The following is a 19,526-nucleotide window of genomic DNA, read 5'->3' on the forward strand; positions in this document are numbered from 1 at the left end:
TCCAATACAGAGAAATCTGAAAAGCTTCTCCCTAATGTCTGTTGGATGTTTTCCAAAGTTCTTGGTGTCATTCTTTGTGGAACTGGTGGTTCTGTGTTACCTGAAGGAATACAATCCTGCTAATGTCTGCATTGGGTCTTTTTCTTAGTCTGACATCCAGACTTTCCCTAGGGCATCCTCCCATTGTTACATGCTTCCCCCACTGCCCCCCCCCCCCCCCCCCATCCCTCCAGTGGTTTCATAACCACTAGTGGTTTGTTTTGTAACTTAAAATGTGCAATATTCTTTCCATTAATTAAATCCCTCAAATGTTCTGTGTTTTAGTTCCATTAAAACAGCCTCAGTGTAATATTTAGAGGTTCTTAAAATCTGCTTGTTTTTTTAGGACTAAAATGTTGTATATTCATATGTGGAATAAAGATCTACTGTTAAAATGCTTTATAAACTATACAACCTTTTCATTTAGGAAAGCAATTTCCATCCACATAATAACCTAATACTGAGAAAGCAAATGTGTATTTGGTTTATTAAAAACAAATTCCCCAGGGTAAATAAAGAATCAGAGTTTCTTAAAGAGCACTCTTCATCTCTTCCACTGTGGAAAAACACAGAGTTTTTTGTGTAGCTACTTCCTCTCAGGAAAATAGGGACCATGCACCATTCTTCTATAAGAAAAATATTTGCTTGTACTTGAGGTGGTTCAAAAGGAATTAGAAGCCAGTGTTGGTTAGCAAAAAATCTGAAGCTTTCTTATTGAGAGGCACTGACTAAAACTTATGCTATAAATTCTGGTACAAGTTTGAAATCAAAGTTTTTATGATAGCTGTGGTGCACCTGATGATGGCTTTTTGTTTAAAAGAATGTGATTTACAGGTATAGCAGAATAGGAGGTTGAGTAGTACTGAAGAGTGTAACAGATTGGAAAGTCTAATTAGTCTAAATCACACTGGCGCAGTAGTTCAATATTTAAGCTCTTATCTCTTTAACCAGATAACAGCTGTCAGCTCTGTATATGTCAGATTTATTTTCATATTTTTACATTATAAAAAGCGCTTACATCTTAACTTTCAAGGTCTTGTAAAGAGCTTGGTACCCAGCAGCTCCCACATGAGTATATAATTGAAAAGTAGAATGCTGTTAGTTCTTAGCAGCACTGATTTATTGATGTGGGGGTGCAGCAGTTCACTCACCTGTAACGGTTCTGATTTTTAGGTTCATTTGTGCAGCTCCCACTTGCTGCTTCGCCGGGCTGCAGTTGCATGTTTACGACAGCTTGCTCAGAGGGAAGCAGCAGAAGTATGTGAATATGCCATGAGCTTAGCAAAAAATGCTGGAGACAAAGAAAACAATGGCATCAGTAAGTATTTCTTTCATGTAGCTTTTTTATGATGTGTGTGTATGTGTGGTTTGCCTTCAGAGAGGGGGGAAAAAAAACAAAACCAAGAACCTCCCCCAACAACAGAACAAAAAATTAAACCTGTCCCTTCCAGCTCTGATAACTTCTGGCCACATCCCTGCTTACCCCTTGAATTAATAAGTTCAAATTTAAACTTCTCTGTCCCATTAAGACTGGCAATCAAATAGGGAATGCAGTACATACACAGTGGAAACATTTTACAGTTTTTCTGGTATTTTAAGTCTTGCTCTTCTGAAAATTTACTTAATCATATGCTGTTTGATTGAGATACCTGGTGGTGTTATATTCCATTAGCAGCATGTCTGCAAAGCCTGTGGACTTTGCTGGCAGTTTCAATTCTTACATGTATTATTTTATTCTGAAAATGGGAGGCTCAACAGTGTTGATCAGCAGTCTTCATACAAACATAGAATTGTGAGCTTATTTGTATTAAATCACATCAGTGAAGTCTGTCTCTAGAAAGACTCTAGAGAGTCCAATACTATTAGGTTTTTTTTACAAATTTGTAGTGTATGTATCTTGGAGAGACAGATTTTTTTTTTTAAAGTAATACCGAGAGGTGTTATTTGCCTTGCAGAAAGTAAATTAAACGAATTGCTCTATTAAAATCTTTCTAGTGTTAATTCAGAAGAAATTCAGTAACATCTTGGTGTATCATTGCCTGAACTATACACACAGAAATACTTGATGTCCAATTCTAGTCTGTTATTCCAAATTTTAAAACTGAGTTACTGATTTCAGAAAAGATTTCTCATTATCGCTTTGCAGATATGAATCCTTTTGCACCAGGAGCTAGTTCTCGGCGAGATGCTCATTCCCGGCATCAAGGGGTTAATATAACAGAGACAGGACTCGAAGGTGTCCTTTTTGGAATGTTGGATCGGGAGACTGATCGGAAGTTGTGCTCAGATATCCACGATACTCTGGGACATATGCTTTCATCGCTAGCAGTAGAAAACCTTTCTCACTGGCTAATGCTTTGTAAGGATGTCCTTGCAGCTTCCAGTGGTAAGTGTTCTTAGTGTTCACATAAATGACAGTATGTTCTTAATATTAGCATCTTCTGGCAATATTAGTTTGGAGCTTGTCTTTTATCCTAGTTAAGATATAGCTTATATTGTATATAGAACTTTGATTATAGTGCATTAAAACTTGCTTTAAAAAAGTGCCATCAATGTTATGTTAAGTTTTAAAATACCATTTTTAAGATTAAATAGTTAGCTGCCTTAAAGTAGGATTTCCAGTGGAGAAGCAGTGTGATTATTACTCTGACATTTCAGTGTCTTAGTGAAAGCAGACATATTCTTTTTAGCCTTTATACATCAGGACCATGCAGAAAGAAGAGTGCTGTACACACTCTGAGCTTTCTTTTATGAGGTTTCGTTAGTTACTGATGTGATGGTGGGTTACCATGGTGATGAAACTTTTGCTGCCTGTTCAGCTTTGCAGACTTGTTTGCAAAGGTCTTGTCCTCTGACACCTTATTCCTGTTTTTCAGCTTGTAGGATGGTTGTGACGCAGATTCTGCTCATTTCCTTTGTATTTATTCTTGTTTATTGGCATGCTGTGAGTTCATCCTGAACTCTAAGTGTTCTAAATGTTGCCAGCTTTACGTTTACTGATGAGTAATGCTACCAATGATTTCCTTATGCAACGTAGCTACCACATATCTGCCCAGTGAGAAAAACCTTGTTTCCTGAGTTTGAAGTTGGCACGTCATTTTCTTATTTCATGTGGGATGGGTTTTAAAGTTTTTAATGTGGTTGTCCAGTCTCTTATTTATTTATTAGTAGGTGAAATAATCTCCAAGAGAACCGTATTCAAATAAATTTTTCTCTGTACTTTAATAAGCCAGCAACTTAATTTTGAAGTGCTTTGATCCAACTAACTGGCATGTGAACAAAATCTGGTTTGCCTTTTACGCAGAGATTTACAAATCAGACACCTAAGGTCCTGGAAGCCTTCTCAACACACTCTTGTGTATTGGCTTCATCCATGTTAGATTTGCCATAGCCCCTTTCTCTCTTTATTGAATGTCTTGGCTCTTCAGATGCTTAAATTTAGACTTTCTAAGAAGCATACCTTAGTTGGGGTGGGTTACCCTCACAATAATCTCTTCTCATTCTCCTGTAATTATTGCTAGAATAATTTTTTGTCAGTATCTTGGCATTTTGCTAATTTAGACCTTGCCAATGAGATTTTATGTTCTTGTTTCTGAATAGCAGAACTATATATGCACGTTTGGTGAGTTGGTTTTTGTCCCTGTTTGGATTTGTTTTTTTTAATGTCATCCCTGAAGTATTTTTATTTCCTTGAAATGAAATCTCACAGCACACTTAGAAAACAGGGCACACACTTGGAGAAAAGAATTTTTTTGAATGCTAAGCAGATTTGTGGGTGCCATAAACTACCTACTTGGCTGCATACCTGTCCCATGGCATGGAACTTTTTAGTTTTGTTTCAGTTTAATGTGTACTATAGCTTTTACTTGAAACAGGAGCTGTGTAGTTCAAAGCCAAACTGATTCTTTGATTCTGAGCCTGGTAATTGCCTTACCCTGTTTATTGTCAATTTAATAGGTTAATTTCCAAAAGTGAGACGTTCAGATATGGGATTCAGCTATAGTTGTTACCCGTAGAGAATTAATGTTACAGGAATTTATTTCATATCATTTAAGCCAAATAAAGAGTAATATAGCCCAGATTAGAGGTGAAAAACACTTGTTCAACTCCTATGCCTTTCTATGTTTTTCAAATATTGTTGTTTCAACAGAAGAATTAGTCTGTTTTGAATCTGAGTGTTAAGGAAAGTCTTTAATATGTCCTTAGCTGTCTTCTGTGGATTGTTAACAGTGGGATTCTGTTGTAGACATGAGCACTGCTGCTCCCTTGGGAGGAGGCAAGGATGAGGAATCAGAGAAGAAGGATGAGATGGATGATGACACAATGTTTACGACCTTGGGTGAAGAGGACAAATCCAAGCCTTCTGTAGCACCTCGTTGGGCAACTCGTGTGTTTGCAGCAGACTGTCTGTGCCGAGTTATCATGCTGTGTGAGAACGCGAACAAGGCGCACTTTGATCTGGCACTGGCTCGTTCGGCCAGACTTAAAAACCCAAAAAGTAATTACAGAATGTGCATGTTTGGTTTTGGTTTTAATTTTTTAAATTTTTGACACCTCTTTACAGCCCAAGATTACACAACCTGGAAAAAAATATAAGCAGTTGTATTTTCTTTCAAATGATTAAAAGCAAAGGAAACGGACAGCAAAAGGCAATAAAACTGTAGTTGTATAACCATTCTAGTTACTGTACCACGAACACAATGAGATTTGTTGGAGGATATAAATTCTGACAGACTGATCTGCTTGGAAAAAAAAAAACCCTTAAATTTGCACACCTTTTCTCCAGTCTGAAATAAAAGCAGTAAACTTCTAGCTAAGGGTGAGCTGGGAACAGTTTCTCTGAGTTTAACATAATGACAGCAATGACTGAAGACTTCAGAGATTATTTTAACATCTCCAGACTGAGGATGCTAGGAAAGAAAAAAAGATAAGGCCAGGTAGTTATTACTGTGTGTGGCATTGCTTGTGGAGTGAGGGATGTGGGAGGGAGTTATAGTAAAACACAGAGCCATTCATTCTTTTGGTATCCATGAGAGTGATTAATGTTAGTTTTAGAGCTCATGTTTTGACGATACTTTTATGAGTTAGAGGATCAGAATTGAGAGGTCAGAGATGACAGTTGTTTTGTGAATAAATGTTTCTCTAATGGATAGTGAGAGGTTTCTGTCCTTGAGTTGTCCATGTGTATTGGTTCTGGTGCATAGTGATTGTTTGCTTTCACCTATGTAGGGTTCATGAGGACTGTGTATGTAGAATAAATACCACGAGCACCCTAGAATGCATGGGATTAACAGATTTTAGTGTCTATGTTGTTGAAGGTGTCCGTTATGATACGGAGATTTTTTAAGTCTTTGCTTGTGTTGCTTTGCAGTCTGGTTTCCGCACTGTGCATTGGTTTTGTGGGAATTGTGTTTCTGATTGGATTTGAGGCTGAAGTCACTGTTTCAAGACACATAAGGAAGAGTTTTGGGAAAGTTTATTTTGAGAAGGCATTGTATTATAGAGAAAATCATGAAATAACTGCTGCTTATGGGATCCTGCAGAGGATTGCATATAATAATCCTGAGAATTTACATCTCTGAATTTGTTTAAAGTGAACTTGATGTGTTTGGTGTCATTGTAAAAAGGAAAACTCAGCAAACTTCTACCTCCCCAGCTTCACCTTCCAAAATATATAAATTTTACTGATGTCTGTGATGGTCTGAAAAAGTAAGTGCAGACTTTACCATTTGGTAATCTTTAAGTGATTTCCAGTCTTTTTTTACTGGCATGCCTCTGAAAAGTTTCAGCTACAAAATAAACTTTTCTACCTTGAGGCTTGAAAATATGTAGAGCTTTCATAATTTGTGGCTTTTGTTTTTAAATAATTTATTTTCATATTAGTTGTACAACATCTCATAATTTAAAATTGAGAGTAAGGAAAGAAAATGAATAAATAGAAAAGAATAATCCTTTTAGAAATGTTACTGAGTTATATATTGTTCCTTTCAGCATGTTGTCTGCTGCTTACTTAGTCTTGGAAGTGGCTTTTGGGAGCAGAACTGGAGGCATACTTGGTTTTTAGATGTTTAGGTGTTGATGAGGTTTTTCTTTATCAGCAGGGGTCACTATAAGCATAGGACTCGAACACGGATTGCCTTGAAGATTTTCTGTAGGTTGAGGGGGATCACTAAAATTAGCTTTACTAAATGTTCTCATTTCTTCTAGGATACTCAGCCACATTTACATACTCTATTCAATGCAATTTCTATATATCATCTATTTCATTTTGTTTTAAATTTGTGCTTAATTTTTAAGGTTGTTTTAGGAATAAAAGTCCTTGTATCACTTAAAGTGGGATGGGAAACCCAAACAAACATAGGTTACGTTCTATCCTGCCTTCTTCCATACCCTCAATGTGGACCTTTGAAAAAGAATAGGTAAAATTTGTACATGTCAATGAGGAAAATGTTATGAATACCTGTCATGTTAGCTATCTTTTAAGTTACTAAATAGTTCTTTCCTTTTTATTCTAAGATGACTTCTTAGTACTGCATCTCTCTGACCTTATTCGAATGGCGTTCATGGCTGCGACTGATCACAGCAACCAGTTACGAATGGCGGGTCTTCAAGCTCTTGAAGACATTATCAAGAAATTTGCATCAGTGCCTGAGCCAGAGTTTCCAGGCCATGTGATACTGGAGCAGTATCAGGCTAATGTGAGACATCCTTTATAAGTTCAGGACGTTGTCTAACTATGCCAATATGCCAGTGTTAGCTTTGAGAACATTTTGTAACTTCAGAAGACCTGTGAAGAGATTTTTGTGTGTGAAAATGTAGTGAGGACAGTCTTTTATTTACCTCTTCAAAATTTATTTTTGTGTGTTTTCCTACTTACTGTAAATTAGTAGCTGATGAAAGTAAAAATTCAGTAGCTATTGATTCTTGAAAGCCAAATATTACAAGTTACATTTAATTTTTGGCAAGAGTGACATTTTATTTGTAGAATTAGGAATTGGAAAATAACGCTGATTCAGTTCCAGATTGAATCTACAAAATCTGTTTTCTTGGGAATTAATATATTTCTGTTTAAATTAAAACTACAAAAGTATAGGAATGGGAGGTGGGCAGTTGAAGATTTATTTTGGGGTATTATTGCTTTATTTTGTTGCATAGCTTAACTCTTTCACCTCCTTTGTCTTCACTGTGTCTTCAAGATCTTTGCAAATACTTTTTAAAGTCAAGCTTTCAACCTTTTCACTTCCTGCCTTTTTCTTCTTCCTTCTGTAGTGCTGACTTGGTTCCCCGCTGCCTTGTAACAACTGCCTAAAAGGCTTTTTTCTCAGTATTTGGGAATATTTTGGGAACTTGATGCAAATACAACCATAAACATTTGATTTCACATCATTATTCCTCTGGACATCAGAAAGTAGTATCCTCTAATCTAATCTAATACTTCCATGATTAAGAGGATACTCATTACAGAAGAAAGCTAATACCACATATTTGACAGATGTTGAAGCTTAAAAAGGCAACGGGCAAGCAGGAAAAAATGGGTTTAGGACATTTTTTTGTTGTTTAAAGAATATTACTGCAAACGTCTGCTACACAGCAAGGATAAGTTTGGGGTGTAACTATAATGCCAAAATTGTCAGTCTTTTCTTGGTTGTTTTGTATATGTGCTGGAGCCTTAAACAAGGTGAGATGAAGAATGTTGTGTCACTACTGTTTTAATTGGATTTTTAAATTTTTTTTCCTATCAACAGGTTGGAGCTGCTCTGAGGCCAGCTTTTTCCCAAGATACACCGTCTGATATAACTGCGAAGGCCTGCCAGGTACAGAGAAAAATGTTCAGATAGTATAAGCCAAACTGATTTTTCTTCTCTTTGGAACCAGGATACAGAAGAGAAGTAGGAGCAGATGGCTGGAAAAATTTTGTAAACCTAAGCCGTGATGGTTTCCCAACATCTTTTGAGTCTCCTAGTAATATATTTTGTTCCTCACAAGTGCAGAAGACCTTTTAGGGAGCTACATTAGAAAATATTTAGTCTTTCTGAAACTAATCATGTCTTCATGGCAATTCTGCACTTGTTGCTAAAAGGAAAAAAAAAGGGGGGGGAAAAAAAAGGGGGGGGGGAAAAACCCCACCCTTGTTTAATGAGAGCAATTGTAATGTATTTATTGACATGCCTTTCAGTCTGATCAAATATTTGGATTACTAATAATTTCCTTTTAAACACTAAACTTCCGTTCGGGTTAGTACTGTGTTTTAGGTTTTAGGAGATCTGAGTGTTCTCACTGCAGTCATAGTAACAACCTGTGAGTGAATATTCAGTGAAAGATTTTTATTTTTTTTTTTATGCGTGTGTGTTTTTTCTTGTGTGTGATCTTCTGCTACTGTAGTTTAAATCAGCTGTCGGCAACATAGCTGTAGTGGTATCTGGTATGTGGCTTACACAACTAAATTACTACTGTAGTTTAAAGCAACAGTTTTATTAGCTATGCAAACATCAATTTTAATATGATAACTTGGTGAGTTTTGTTTAGTATATCTTGGTCCAGCAGGACTGTGATTTTAGGTTGTTGCTTTCTGCTCTTAATTTCCAGCAAAATTTTAAAGACAGATCAAATATGGCATAATTTGTAATCTATACATAAGAAAGAATATTATCCTCAACTTACAGAAAGCTTCTGTGCATTTAAAGCAAGATGAAGAGGCCGTTTGTGTGAAAACATGTAACTTTCCTTATAACGTGTCAAAATCTTCCCTGTTCAACCAGTTTCAAAGTGGATGTGTGCACTTCAGCATCAAATGGCTGGAGATTAGGTTTGGATATTTAACTCGCTCGCTACAAGTTGCATGGACAGAAATGAGCTGTGCTGAATGAGTTTGATGTTGTTACGGTTCTGTGTCATTACTGAAACAGCTGTTGACTTGCCCAGCAGCAGGAATGAAACTCGTCTTAGTCCTACTGTGAATTAATTATGGGTTTGTGACAGATTTTCAGCAGCCTTGTCCTGTGTGCTTTCAGGATACTCTTTGTGTTTACTTTGCTTTAAATATGTCCATCGTTCCAGATCAGGAAAGGCCCTTCCCCAAAGGCTTTCATGGAACTGGTTCTCTAAAAGGAAAATAAATAAATTGGAGATAGGACAAAAATGCTATGAAAAAAGAGTTTCTAAAACCTGAGCCACTTGAGTTCTATGGGGTTGGTTTTGCTTCTTTTCCTCATCCTTGTCGAATCACCACCAGAATCAACGCAGCTCCTCTGAAAGAATTTGTCCCTTTTTGTAGAAAAGCAGGTGCACGAAAATTCTCTGGATGCCTGCATTATGTCTGGGCGTGGATGTATTTCAGAGGATTAATGCCAACGTATGGGTCCATTTAATTCAAAAGAAAAGAAAAGTGGGGAAACACCCAACTGGCCATGCGCCATGTTTGGCATCGATTGTTCTAGAATGTGGTACTGTTGGTTCCAGATCAGAGACCAGTTGTTTAAAGACTTTTATCTCACTCATTTCTAGATGTTTTCTTGATGTTAATGATCTTGATAGCTTATTAGTATGGAGCCTTAATACGTACTTTGAGAGGTGTGGGTTTTTGAAGATGTACTTTTATCGATTGCTGTCCACTATATTCTTCATGGTGAATGCAATGACCCTTTACTTGAATCATTTAACCAGACACTGGGGAACAGAGTAAAAAATAATTATGGAAAATAAAAGACTATTTTAAGCATTTTCCACATATCTACTAAGTTCCATTGTAGTATGCTTTGCAAATATAGCTTTTGTAACCACCCACCTAAGCAACTCTGTTATCATGGGTGGGGAGAAAAAAAGGAAAACCTCAGGTGTTCTGATATTAAGCAGGAAGAGAGCTGCTAAGTTTTTTGTGGTGGTTGGTTTTGTTTTCTTACAGATTCTTTTTCATTTATAAGGTTGTTCATTTTTTCCTAGCTTAGAATGATTCAAAACTTTGTTGTTTAGGTATGTAGCGCTTGGATAGGAAGTGGGGTTGTAAGTGACCTGAATGATCTCCGCCGAGTTCACAACCTGCTTGTCTCTTCCCTGGATAAAGTGCAAGCAGGAAAGGGATCTTCTAGCCAGCTTTACCGAGAGAGTGCAACTACTATGGAAAAACTTGCAGTTCTGAAAGCATGGGCTGAGGTAAGCATTGACCATTAAATCTTTACAAGTTTGAAAAGATTTTGCAGTGTAACAGCAGCCTCACACCTCACTGGCTGTTCAGTGAGCCTTGCACCTGGCCTCCTCCTTACCTGTTGCAGTTCCACTTCTGGGATGTTTTCATCTCTATATCTTTCTCTTTTCCTTCTTCTGCTGTTCTTTGATCCATGTTTACAGTGATGCTCGATTGTTCTTCGTTTTACTGCACTTTTCTGTATTAAAGTATGTACTCATACCCTATCAGATTTTGATTTTCCTCCCATGTTATTGGTCTTAAACTTAAAAAAACTAAACAAACAAACCGCGAACCAAAAAAAACAATGTTAAAATATATTATAGGAAAATATTGCAGTTGATTAACTAGGAGTTTGTCATAGAGTCGTTTGTGTTGAAAAAGACCTTTAAGATCATCAAGTCCAACTGTTAACCTGGGACTGCCAAATCCACTACTAAACCATGTCCCTCAGCACCACATCTACATGTCTTTTAAATACCTCCAGGGATGGCCACTCAACCACTTCCCTGGGCAGCCTGTTCCAGTGCTTGACAACCCTTTCATTGAAGAAATTTTTCCTAATATCCAATCTAAACCTCCCTGGTGCAATTTGAGGCCATATCCTCTTGTTCTATTGCCTGTTAACTTGGGAGAAGAGACCAGCCCCAAACTCACTACAACCTTTCAGGTAGTTATTTGTAGAGAGCTAGAGGGTCTCCCCTGAACCTCCTCCAGACTAAAGAACCCCAGTTCCCTCAGCTGTTTCTCATAAGACTTGTTCTTCAGACCCCTCACCAGCTTTGTTGCTCTTCTTTGGACATGCTCCAGCACCTCACTGTCTGTCTTGTAGTGAGGGGCCCAAAACTGGACGTAATCTTTGAGGTGTGGCCTCACTAGTGCTAAGTACAGGGGGGCGATCACTTCCCTAGTCCTGCTGGCCACACTATTCCTGATACAAGTCAGGATGCTGTTGGACGACTTTGCCAACTGGGCACACTGCTGGCTCATATTCAGCTGGTTGCTGACCAACATTCCCAGGTCCTTTTCCACCAGGTAGGTTTCCAACCACCCTTCCCCAAGCCTGTAGTGTTGCATGGGGTGGTTGTGACCTAAGTGCAGGACCTGGCACTTGGCCTTGTTGAACCTTATACCGTTGGCCTTGGCCCATCGATCCAGCCTGTCCAGATCCCTCTGTAGAGCCTTCCTACCCTCAGGCAGCTCAACACTCCTGCCCAACTTTTTGTTGTCTGCAGACTTACTGAGGGTGCACTCGATCCCCTCGTCCAGATCATTGACAAAGATATTAAGGAAAACTGACCCCAATACTGAGCCCTGGGGAACACCACTTGTGACTGGCCACCAACTGGATGTAACTCCATTCACCATGACTCTTTGGGCCCAGCCATCCAGCCAGTTTTTGACATAGCGACGAGTGTGCCCATCCAAGCCATGAGCAGCCAGTTTCTCCAGGAAATGGCGTCAAAGGCTTTACTAAAGTCTAGGTAGAAAACATCCACGGCCTTTCCCTTGTCCATTAAGTGTGTCACCTTGTCATAGAAGGAGATCAGGTTAGTCAAGCAGGATCTGCCTTTCATAAACCCATGCTGACTGGGCCTGATCACCTGGTTGTCCTGTATGTGCCACGTGATGGAATTCAAGATGATCTGCTCCATAAACTTCCCTAGCACCGAGGTCAGACTGACAGGCCTGCATTTCCCTGGATCATCCTTCTGGCCCTTCTTGTAGATGGGTGTCACATTTGCTAACTTCCAGTCAACTGGGAACTTCCCTGCCAGGACTGCTGGTAAATGAGGGAAAGTGGCTTGGAGAGCACTTCAGCCAGCTCCCTCAGTACCATCAGATGGATCCCATCTGGCCCTATAGACCTGTGTGTGTCTAAGTGGTTTAGCAGGTCCCTCACCATTTCCCTTTGGATTATGAGGGCTTCAGTCTGCTCCCTGTCCCCGTCTTCCAGCTCAGGGGGGTGGGTAGCCAGAGAACAACTGGTCTATTAAAAACTGAAGCAAAGAAGGCGTTAAGTACCTCAGCCTTTTCCTCATCCTTTGTCACTATGTTTTCCCCCACATCCCATAGACAATGGAGATTCTCCTTAGCACTCATTTTATTGCTAATATATTTATAGAAACATTTTTTTAACTTATTGGCAAAATGTTCATAATAAATTACAGACTTAATGTAGATATTGTTGGGGAATAGCTGGAATACCAGAAATCTTCGACTATTTACAAAAGCCAGAGTTAGTACTACTTATATTGCCTTGCTTCCTGGAACATTACTTGCATGCTATAGAGCTCTACGTATAATTACTGTAATTGCACAAATAGTATTTTGGTTTCTTTTAGTGTAGTATTTAAGGTTTTGGGTTTTTTCATTAAATTTTCTTGGAAGTTACTTTTAAAATGACAAAGAAAAGTATTAACATTTCAGCTGTGTAATGTTAATCACCCCATACTGTAATTTTCTTTGATACGGCACATCTGTTGTGTGAAGACACTTACTTCTATTCTATTTCTTTTCTAAAGACGTTTATTTTTTCTGGTATTTCTGCTTATTCCCATATTTATCTAAGTTTTTCAAAATCCTTTTATCTTCTCATAGCATCTATCAAAATCAAACATATATATGTTCTTGTTTTCATGTAACGCGTTTAAAGCCATTTGCATGTGTTTATGATACCGTATCTGCTTCCAGAAAATGACAATTGCTCTAATTTATCTAGTAGCTCTTAATGTAGGTCAAAGAAATCTTTGCAATAAGGATACATTGATTTAATAAAATCAGTTATTTAAATCACTATGTCTGTGTGGAGCAGGAGTAATTGAGACTTTTTAAGGAAAAAAACGCGTGTAGCCAGATTGTTTTAGGAAAGCGCCATTTATGCCCCTAAGTATTATATACTGGTAGAAATAAAAGAAAAAATATTTAAATAAAATTTAATTATATTGCAAATCTCTCTCTCACAGTAATTTTCCAGTGGGTCATCTCTGCATGGAATCTGTTACTTTCACATGGAAAGTCTGCTGCTTTTTTTCTTGTAAGGATCTCACAGCATGTGCTTTCATATCTATCTTCCTTCTAGGTGTACGTCGTTGCCATGAAAATTAAGAAAGAAGCAGAGACCAAACCAAAGCGTGTTTTAAAGAGCACAGAGGAGGATGAGGATGATTTTGGTGCTGTAGATGAGTTGCCACCAGACAGTTTGATAACACTTGTACAACCTGAGCTGCCTGCACTTAGCCGTCTCTGGTTAGCTGCACTGAAAGATTACGCTCTTTTAACTTTACCAGCTGAATTTGCTACCCAGCTTCCACCAGATGGTAAGCACTGGAATTTCTTTTTGTGTTGCTGTGAAAAAGAGAAAGAAACCCTTAGTTGAGACTTTAAAATTGTTCTGTAAATTATTTGGCAGGTGTGGTTTTTTTATGCAAGTGATAGATTTCTGGCTGTGTGTAATTGGAATGTATGTTTGAAGTTTGAGTGTGCTTTTTTCCTTCAACCTGCAGTGAAGATATTCTTTATTTGAATCACAGAGTTGATTAATACCATGTCTTTGTAGAATTTAGAATACTTCTACACCTCTAATACTTTGGTATCAAATGCAAAAAGATGTTTACTATAAGAAAAACATAGCCCTTGAGATTAGAGCGGATCCCATGTCATAGTATTTTACTGAGTTAAGAATGAGTGTTCTATATATAAAAAATTCTGCAGGACCTCATGACTTTGCCTGCCTTTCTTGCCCACTGCTTACTGTTCCATTGTGGCCATTACACTTTCTTACGAGAAGTACTAATGTTGCTCATTCACAAGGAGAATTGGGATGCACTGTCACTAACAAGGATTACAACTGAATATGTACATGATCAAATACACTCAGAGTAAATAATCTAATAAATTTAGAGTACTATGTGCTTTTTGTCTATTATTTGCAGATAATTTCAGAATTTATCTTTGCTTTGCTAATTTAACAGGGGGAGCGTTTTACACTCCAGAAACAATTGATACAGCTAGACTGCATTACCGAAATTCCTGGGCTCCCATACTGCATGCAGTGGCACTTTGGCTAAACAGTACAGGATTTAACGCTTCAGAGTCAACAGAAGAGACTGCTGCAGCAATGCCCAACTCACAGAAACGTGCTACATCCATTATGTTAAACCAGACACCTGGAACTCCACCTAGCACTAAATCTTTGCCAGAAATAAACAAAGATCGAATGCACTTAATTTTGGGTAAGAGTTACGTGTTTAGAGTTCAGTACCAGCACGTTATGGTATGAAATGGTGTGGGAATAAGAAAAGATACTTTTCTTGACGTCTGGGAAGTTTAAAATGGATCACGTGTCTAGACACTAATATTTCAAAATACCTCTGTCTCCTCCTCTCTGTATCTCTCTGCCTCCTGTGTTCTTTATAGTTTTGGCAGAACATTTGTCAGTGTGATTATTGTGATTTTTATAGACAAGTTGGATATTTAGTTTATTTATGTAATTGAATAAAATGAGTAGGAACTCTTATACACTGTAATTCAGATGATATAAAATGTTATGATTCAAAGACAAAAGCTGTAAGGTTATTAAAATACACACCCTCATAAAAAAACAGTTCAGTAGAGACTGATTTTTGAGAAGTCACGTGGAGTGGCTTTTGCATCAGTCTTTCATGTGTGAGTAGTGCTTGCTATTTCCCTTTGTTGTTTTCTAACAGCTTTAAGAGATGGATGTGATCACTTATTCTGAGGATTGCCAATAGTTTGCCAAGATATAGAGTTATTCACAACCAGAATTAAGTGCCATATATATAATACAAATATTGCATAATTTTTGAGGCTTAATTTCATCTCAGTTATCTTTAAATTTAAGAGTTTAATAAAATAAAATCAATTTACAATTGAAGGATTCGGAAGTCGTGGATTTCTATTCAGTAATCTAAGTTGCTTGCTGTTACTGTTTATTATTTTTCCTGCCAAATTTTGGGAAGGACATGATGCAGAAGAGAAAGCGAATACAATTCTGCTATTTCTAATACATAAACTCTCTTTCCCTTTAGAGGAAGAGGAATTGAGCAAAACATGTATCCCTCTGAAGTTGTTAAAAACCTGCTATACCTATAAAGAAATTTAAAAAAGAAAACTTGATTTTATGATGATGTGAACCTTCTTTTTAATTATTGCTCTTTTCAGGTGTTAGTATACAGTTTTTGTGTTCCCCACGACCTGAAGAGCCTGTTGAGCATGTCACATCTTGTTTACAAGCACTTCATACTTTATTGGATTCCCCTTGTGCCAGGATTCATATTGCAGAAGATCAGGTACTGTATGAGCATGTTGTAACAATCAGCTTTTTCTAGGTCTTTGTCTTTCATCTGCGGTGATTACAAAAGCTGTAATTATTTCTGCATGAGAAAAGTATTTGCTCATCATAAGCAAGTGACATAACAATTAGGAATTGTTAAGTCCTAATTAATTTTTTTAAATATGTGTTTTGTTTTACTGTAGCTCCTTGGTGTTGAACTTTTGAGTGTACTTCACCGACTCCTCCTGACCTGGGATCCTCCTTCTGTTCAGCTACTGGTTACAGGAGTTGTCCAGCAGATAGTAAGAGCAGCTCAAGATTATTTGCAGGAAAAAAGGAACACCCTAAGTAAGATTTTGAAAACACGGCTTGCTTTGCAGAGTAAATAAGCAACAGGTTTTCATACTGTGAAAGGAACTCAAATACATTAGAGTGTGGTTACGCTGAGGAGGAAAATGCTGTGTATTCCACAGATATTCCTGACGTATTCATAATCTTACCTGCTGATTTCTTCTCTTGTAAGATGTAGTTTTTCTTCTTCTGATCATTCTAGCAGTTATTCATGTCCTGGTTTTCATTCATTTTTTTCTTGAGTATGAGTGATAAAAATTATAGCCAGCACACCACTTCAGGTCCTACTAATACTTTGCTCAGTTTCATTAATATTTCTCTATTGACTGCCTCCTAGCACTTAATTTACCTCTTTTCTGAAGCTTAATCATTTGGCCCCCAGTGTAGGGTCTTGTGGTGCGTCCCTGGCACAACTGGCATTCATGAGGTGAATGAGCTTCTACTGGAACCAGTGTGAAAAGTTGCCTGCCCAGGAGATCTTGCCAGGAGTGGGAGCAGACTTGCATCTGGGTTCTTACTTCACTGACATTCAGGGTGTGTCAGCAACCAGGAGGTCTGGGAACAGGGTGTGCAAACAGGAGCGAAGCAGTTGGCATGGAAAGGCATGCTCATGCAGCCCAGAAGTGCTGCTCAAGACTGTACAAGACTGTTAGAGTCAGAATAATGATGGCAGTGACATACAGCAAGACACAGTCTGCCAACTGAGGAACAATCACCTCTGGCACATCAGAGGTCCAATGACCTGGCTTGACATTCAGATGGAAGTCCTGATGTGACTGTCCTCCAGGTTCTTGTCTGTGCAGCCAGGGCTGGAGGTGACATTGGTCTCACCTGAGAGATGTGAAGGAAATGCATGTGAAGGTGAGCAGATTGTGTAATGTCAGGAAGGGCAAATGAGAGAATGGCCTGTTCTTCACAGAGATCCTGCAGGCGCAGGACCCCAAGACCCCTGTGTTACGGAGGGAGGGATAGCCATAGGCTATGCTGGAATATGGCCCTGGAGGATGGGACTCCCATGAAGGTGGAGGCTGCAAGGTTGTGACTTCTAGCAACAAAAGGCTTTATCTCCACGCATCTAGTTGGAGACATTATAGGATCTGGCAAGAGGAGAAGAGGAACAAGCTGTCAGGGTAGATATCTGGGCCAACCATCCCTCTTTGGCAGCTCAGAACTGAAACCACTAAGAAGAAGTGAAGGGTGATACCAGTCAGGAACTCTCTTCTTGTTTGCCACAGACTGCCTAATCAAGAAGAGAAGGTGAATGAAGCCATATTAAACCAACTGGAAGAAGCCTTTAATCACAAGTTATGGGAGTCTCGTGAGAGATTTTTATTATGCAGACATGCTGGAAGGGCAGCACTGCAGGATGCTAACAATCTGAAGCTTTTGGAAGCGTATGAGGCACAGGTTTTTTCAGTGTGGATGCTGGACTGTCCAAATAAGGGAGGTGCTCAGTGGATCTGCTACTCGCTAATACAGAAGAAATGGTTATGAAGGTTAATGGTAGCTGTGGCTGTAGCAGCCATGAGATAGTGAAGTTCATGATCCCGAGGCAAATGAAGAAAGCAAGTAGCACAGCAAAAGCTTTGGGCTGACTTAACAGTCTTGGGCTTGTGCAGGGAGCTTGCAGACGAGATCTTGTGGTAAGCTTCCCAGAAGGGCAAAGGAAAGAGATGGTTCATGTTTGGTGACAATATCTCATCCAAAAGTGCAGGATGCCAAACAGGCATAGCAGGAGGCTGACTTGGCTGAATGGGAACTTCTGACTGAGCTCAAATGTGACAAGGAAGTGTATGGATGGTGTAAGTGGGGCCAAATTGCTCAGGAAGACTACTGAAGATGTCTGCTCAGGTGTGGAGGGGTGGAATTAGGAAAGCTACAATTTGGCTGGAGCTGAGACTGGTGGCAAATGTTAAGTGTGACAAGAAGGGCTCTTATAGATATGTTGGCAGCAAGAAGACCAAGGAGATTTGGACCTGCTGCTGAATGGGTTGGATGATCTAATGGCAAAACATGGGAAAGGGGGAAAAAACTGAGGCAGTGTTATCTTCTTTGCTTAGTCCTCCTGTGTCTCTGTGTCTAGTGAGCAAGTTTAGGGTAGAGAATTGCTACCTACAGTAGATGAGCACCAGGTTAGGGACTGCTTAGGTAAAAGTTAGACATACCCTGGAACCAGATGGGATGCATCTGAGGGAGCTGGCTGATGATATGCTAAGGCTGCTGCAGTCATCTTTGAAAAGCTGTGGAACTCAAGACTGTGGTACTGGATTGCGCAAGTGGTAGATACAGTGGAGGGCAGTGCTGCCTCTTGAGCTGCTTGCTTGAGTGCTGCCTCTTGAATCTTGAGTTGCAGTGCTGAGAACCTGCTGAAGTTCATCAAAGACGAGTGCGAAATCCTGCATTTGGGATGGAGTAACCCTGTGCACTGGTATAGGCTGGGGAGCTTGACAGACTGGATAGCAGATTTGCCAAATAATGAGTTGAATGTGATCTTTGGTGTGCCTATGCAATACTGAAAACTCTGTTACTGGGCTGAATTAGAAAAGTATGACCAATACATTAAGGGGTATGATTTTCCTTTCAACTCAAGCTTGTGAAGATGTATCTGGAGCAGTGTCTAGTTTTCTTTGCCCTTCCCCCTCATCCTGAGTAAGAGAGATGTTGAGAAACTGAAGGAAGTCTAGTGGAGGTCCGCTAAGCTGTTTAGGGAGATCAAGTATGTGACACATGACGGGAGGCTGAGAGAACTGAACTTGTTTAGTTTGCAGAAGAGAGGGTTAATATGGGGTAGAATAGCAATCCCCCTTCTTAAAGGGGATTTAAAGAGGAGACCAATCCAGACTTTTCTGAAAGGCACATGATGGAAGGACAAGAGGCAATGAACACAAGTTGCAGTAAAGGAAATCTAGATGGGATAGAAGAAAAAAAATTGTCACCATGGGAGTGGTGAAGCAGTAGAACAGGTGCCCAGGGATGTTGTGTCATTTCCATGCTTGGAGATGTTCAAACCTGGACCAGCTCTGAGCAACCTGCTGTAGCTTTCAAGTTGGCCCTATTTTGAACAGGATATTGGACTTGGATGATTTATGGAGGTCCCTTTCAGCTTAAATTTTTCTGCGATTCTCTGAGTTGATCTACCTAAATCCTGTTCCTCTACTTTGCCTTTATTGAGCTTTAGTAAAATTACTCCTTTCTTATTTTATCCCCACCTTTTGTGGTATATTTCAGCTTCTCATGTTTTGCTTAGGCTTTCCATCAGGATATTCTGTTAGTTTGTTTCTACTTTATGTAAAAATATCCTTGATAAGGATTTTGGCATCAGTCCAAAAGCTACTTTCTGAGGTACTTTTAGTAACTTCTTCCTTTTAGCAGAGCATCTCCCTGTTCAATCATCCCTTTACCATTTCTTTAAAAGTCTCGCATTGGATGTACTGTTTCCATCTTTGCCAGGTAAATTAGTTTCCAAGTGGTACCCTGGCAAATAGCTCATTGATACTGGTTACGTTAGATCTGTTATGTTTTCTTCTACCTGAAAGAAATAAAGTAAAACCCAAAGAATATTCTTTTACTAAGGAAAACTACCATCTTAGTCTGGCACAATATGCTGTTGAGAAAAAAAACCTGTTAGCTTTTACCTGTTTTCCACATAGAAACAGAGAG

The 19,526-nt window shown here is 39.0% G+C and overlaps 1 protein-coding gene across 5 annotated transcripts in view; it reads left to right on the plus strand.

Annotated features, from left to right (window-relative positions):
- HEATR5B (HEAT repeat containing 5B) overlaps positions 1-19,526 on the plus strand; it is a 63,384-nt gene that overhangs the window by 29,973 nt on the left and 13,885 nt on the right. For 4 of the 5 annotated variants that reach the window (XM_054194762.1, XM_054194761.1, XM_054194763.1 and 1 more), the window contains exons 22-31: positions 1,213-1,357; positions 2,186-2,425; positions 4,286-4,537; positions 6,556-6,737; positions 7,785-7,853; positions 10,009-10,188; positions 13,302-13,539; positions 14,194-14,454; positions 15,404-15,531; positions 15,719-15,863. In XM_054194762.1, the coding sequence (XP_054050737.1) occupies positions 1,213-1,357; positions 2,186-2,425; positions 4,286-4,537; positions 6,556-6,737; positions 7,785-7,853; positions 10,009-10,188; positions 13,302-13,539; positions 14,194-14,454; positions 15,404-15,531; positions 15,719-15,863 (1,840 nt within the window). The remainder of the gene's footprint in view (positions 1-1,212; positions 1,358-2,185; positions 2,426-4,285; positions 4,538-6,555; positions 6,738-7,784; positions 7,854-10,008; positions 10,189-13,301; positions 13,540-14,193; positions 14,455-15,403; positions 15,532-15,718; positions 15,864-19,526) is intronic. The other variant, XM_054194764.1, reaches the window with a different exon arrangement.

The sequence above is a fragment of the Rissa tridactyla genome, chromosome 3, assembly GCF_028500815.1.
Source record: "Rissa tridactyla isolate bRisTri1 chromosome 3, bRisTri1.patW.cur.20221130, whole genome shotgun sequence".
NCBI classification, from domain to species: Eukaryota; Metazoa; Chordata; class Aves; order Charadriiformes; family Laridae; genus Rissa; species Rissa tridactyla.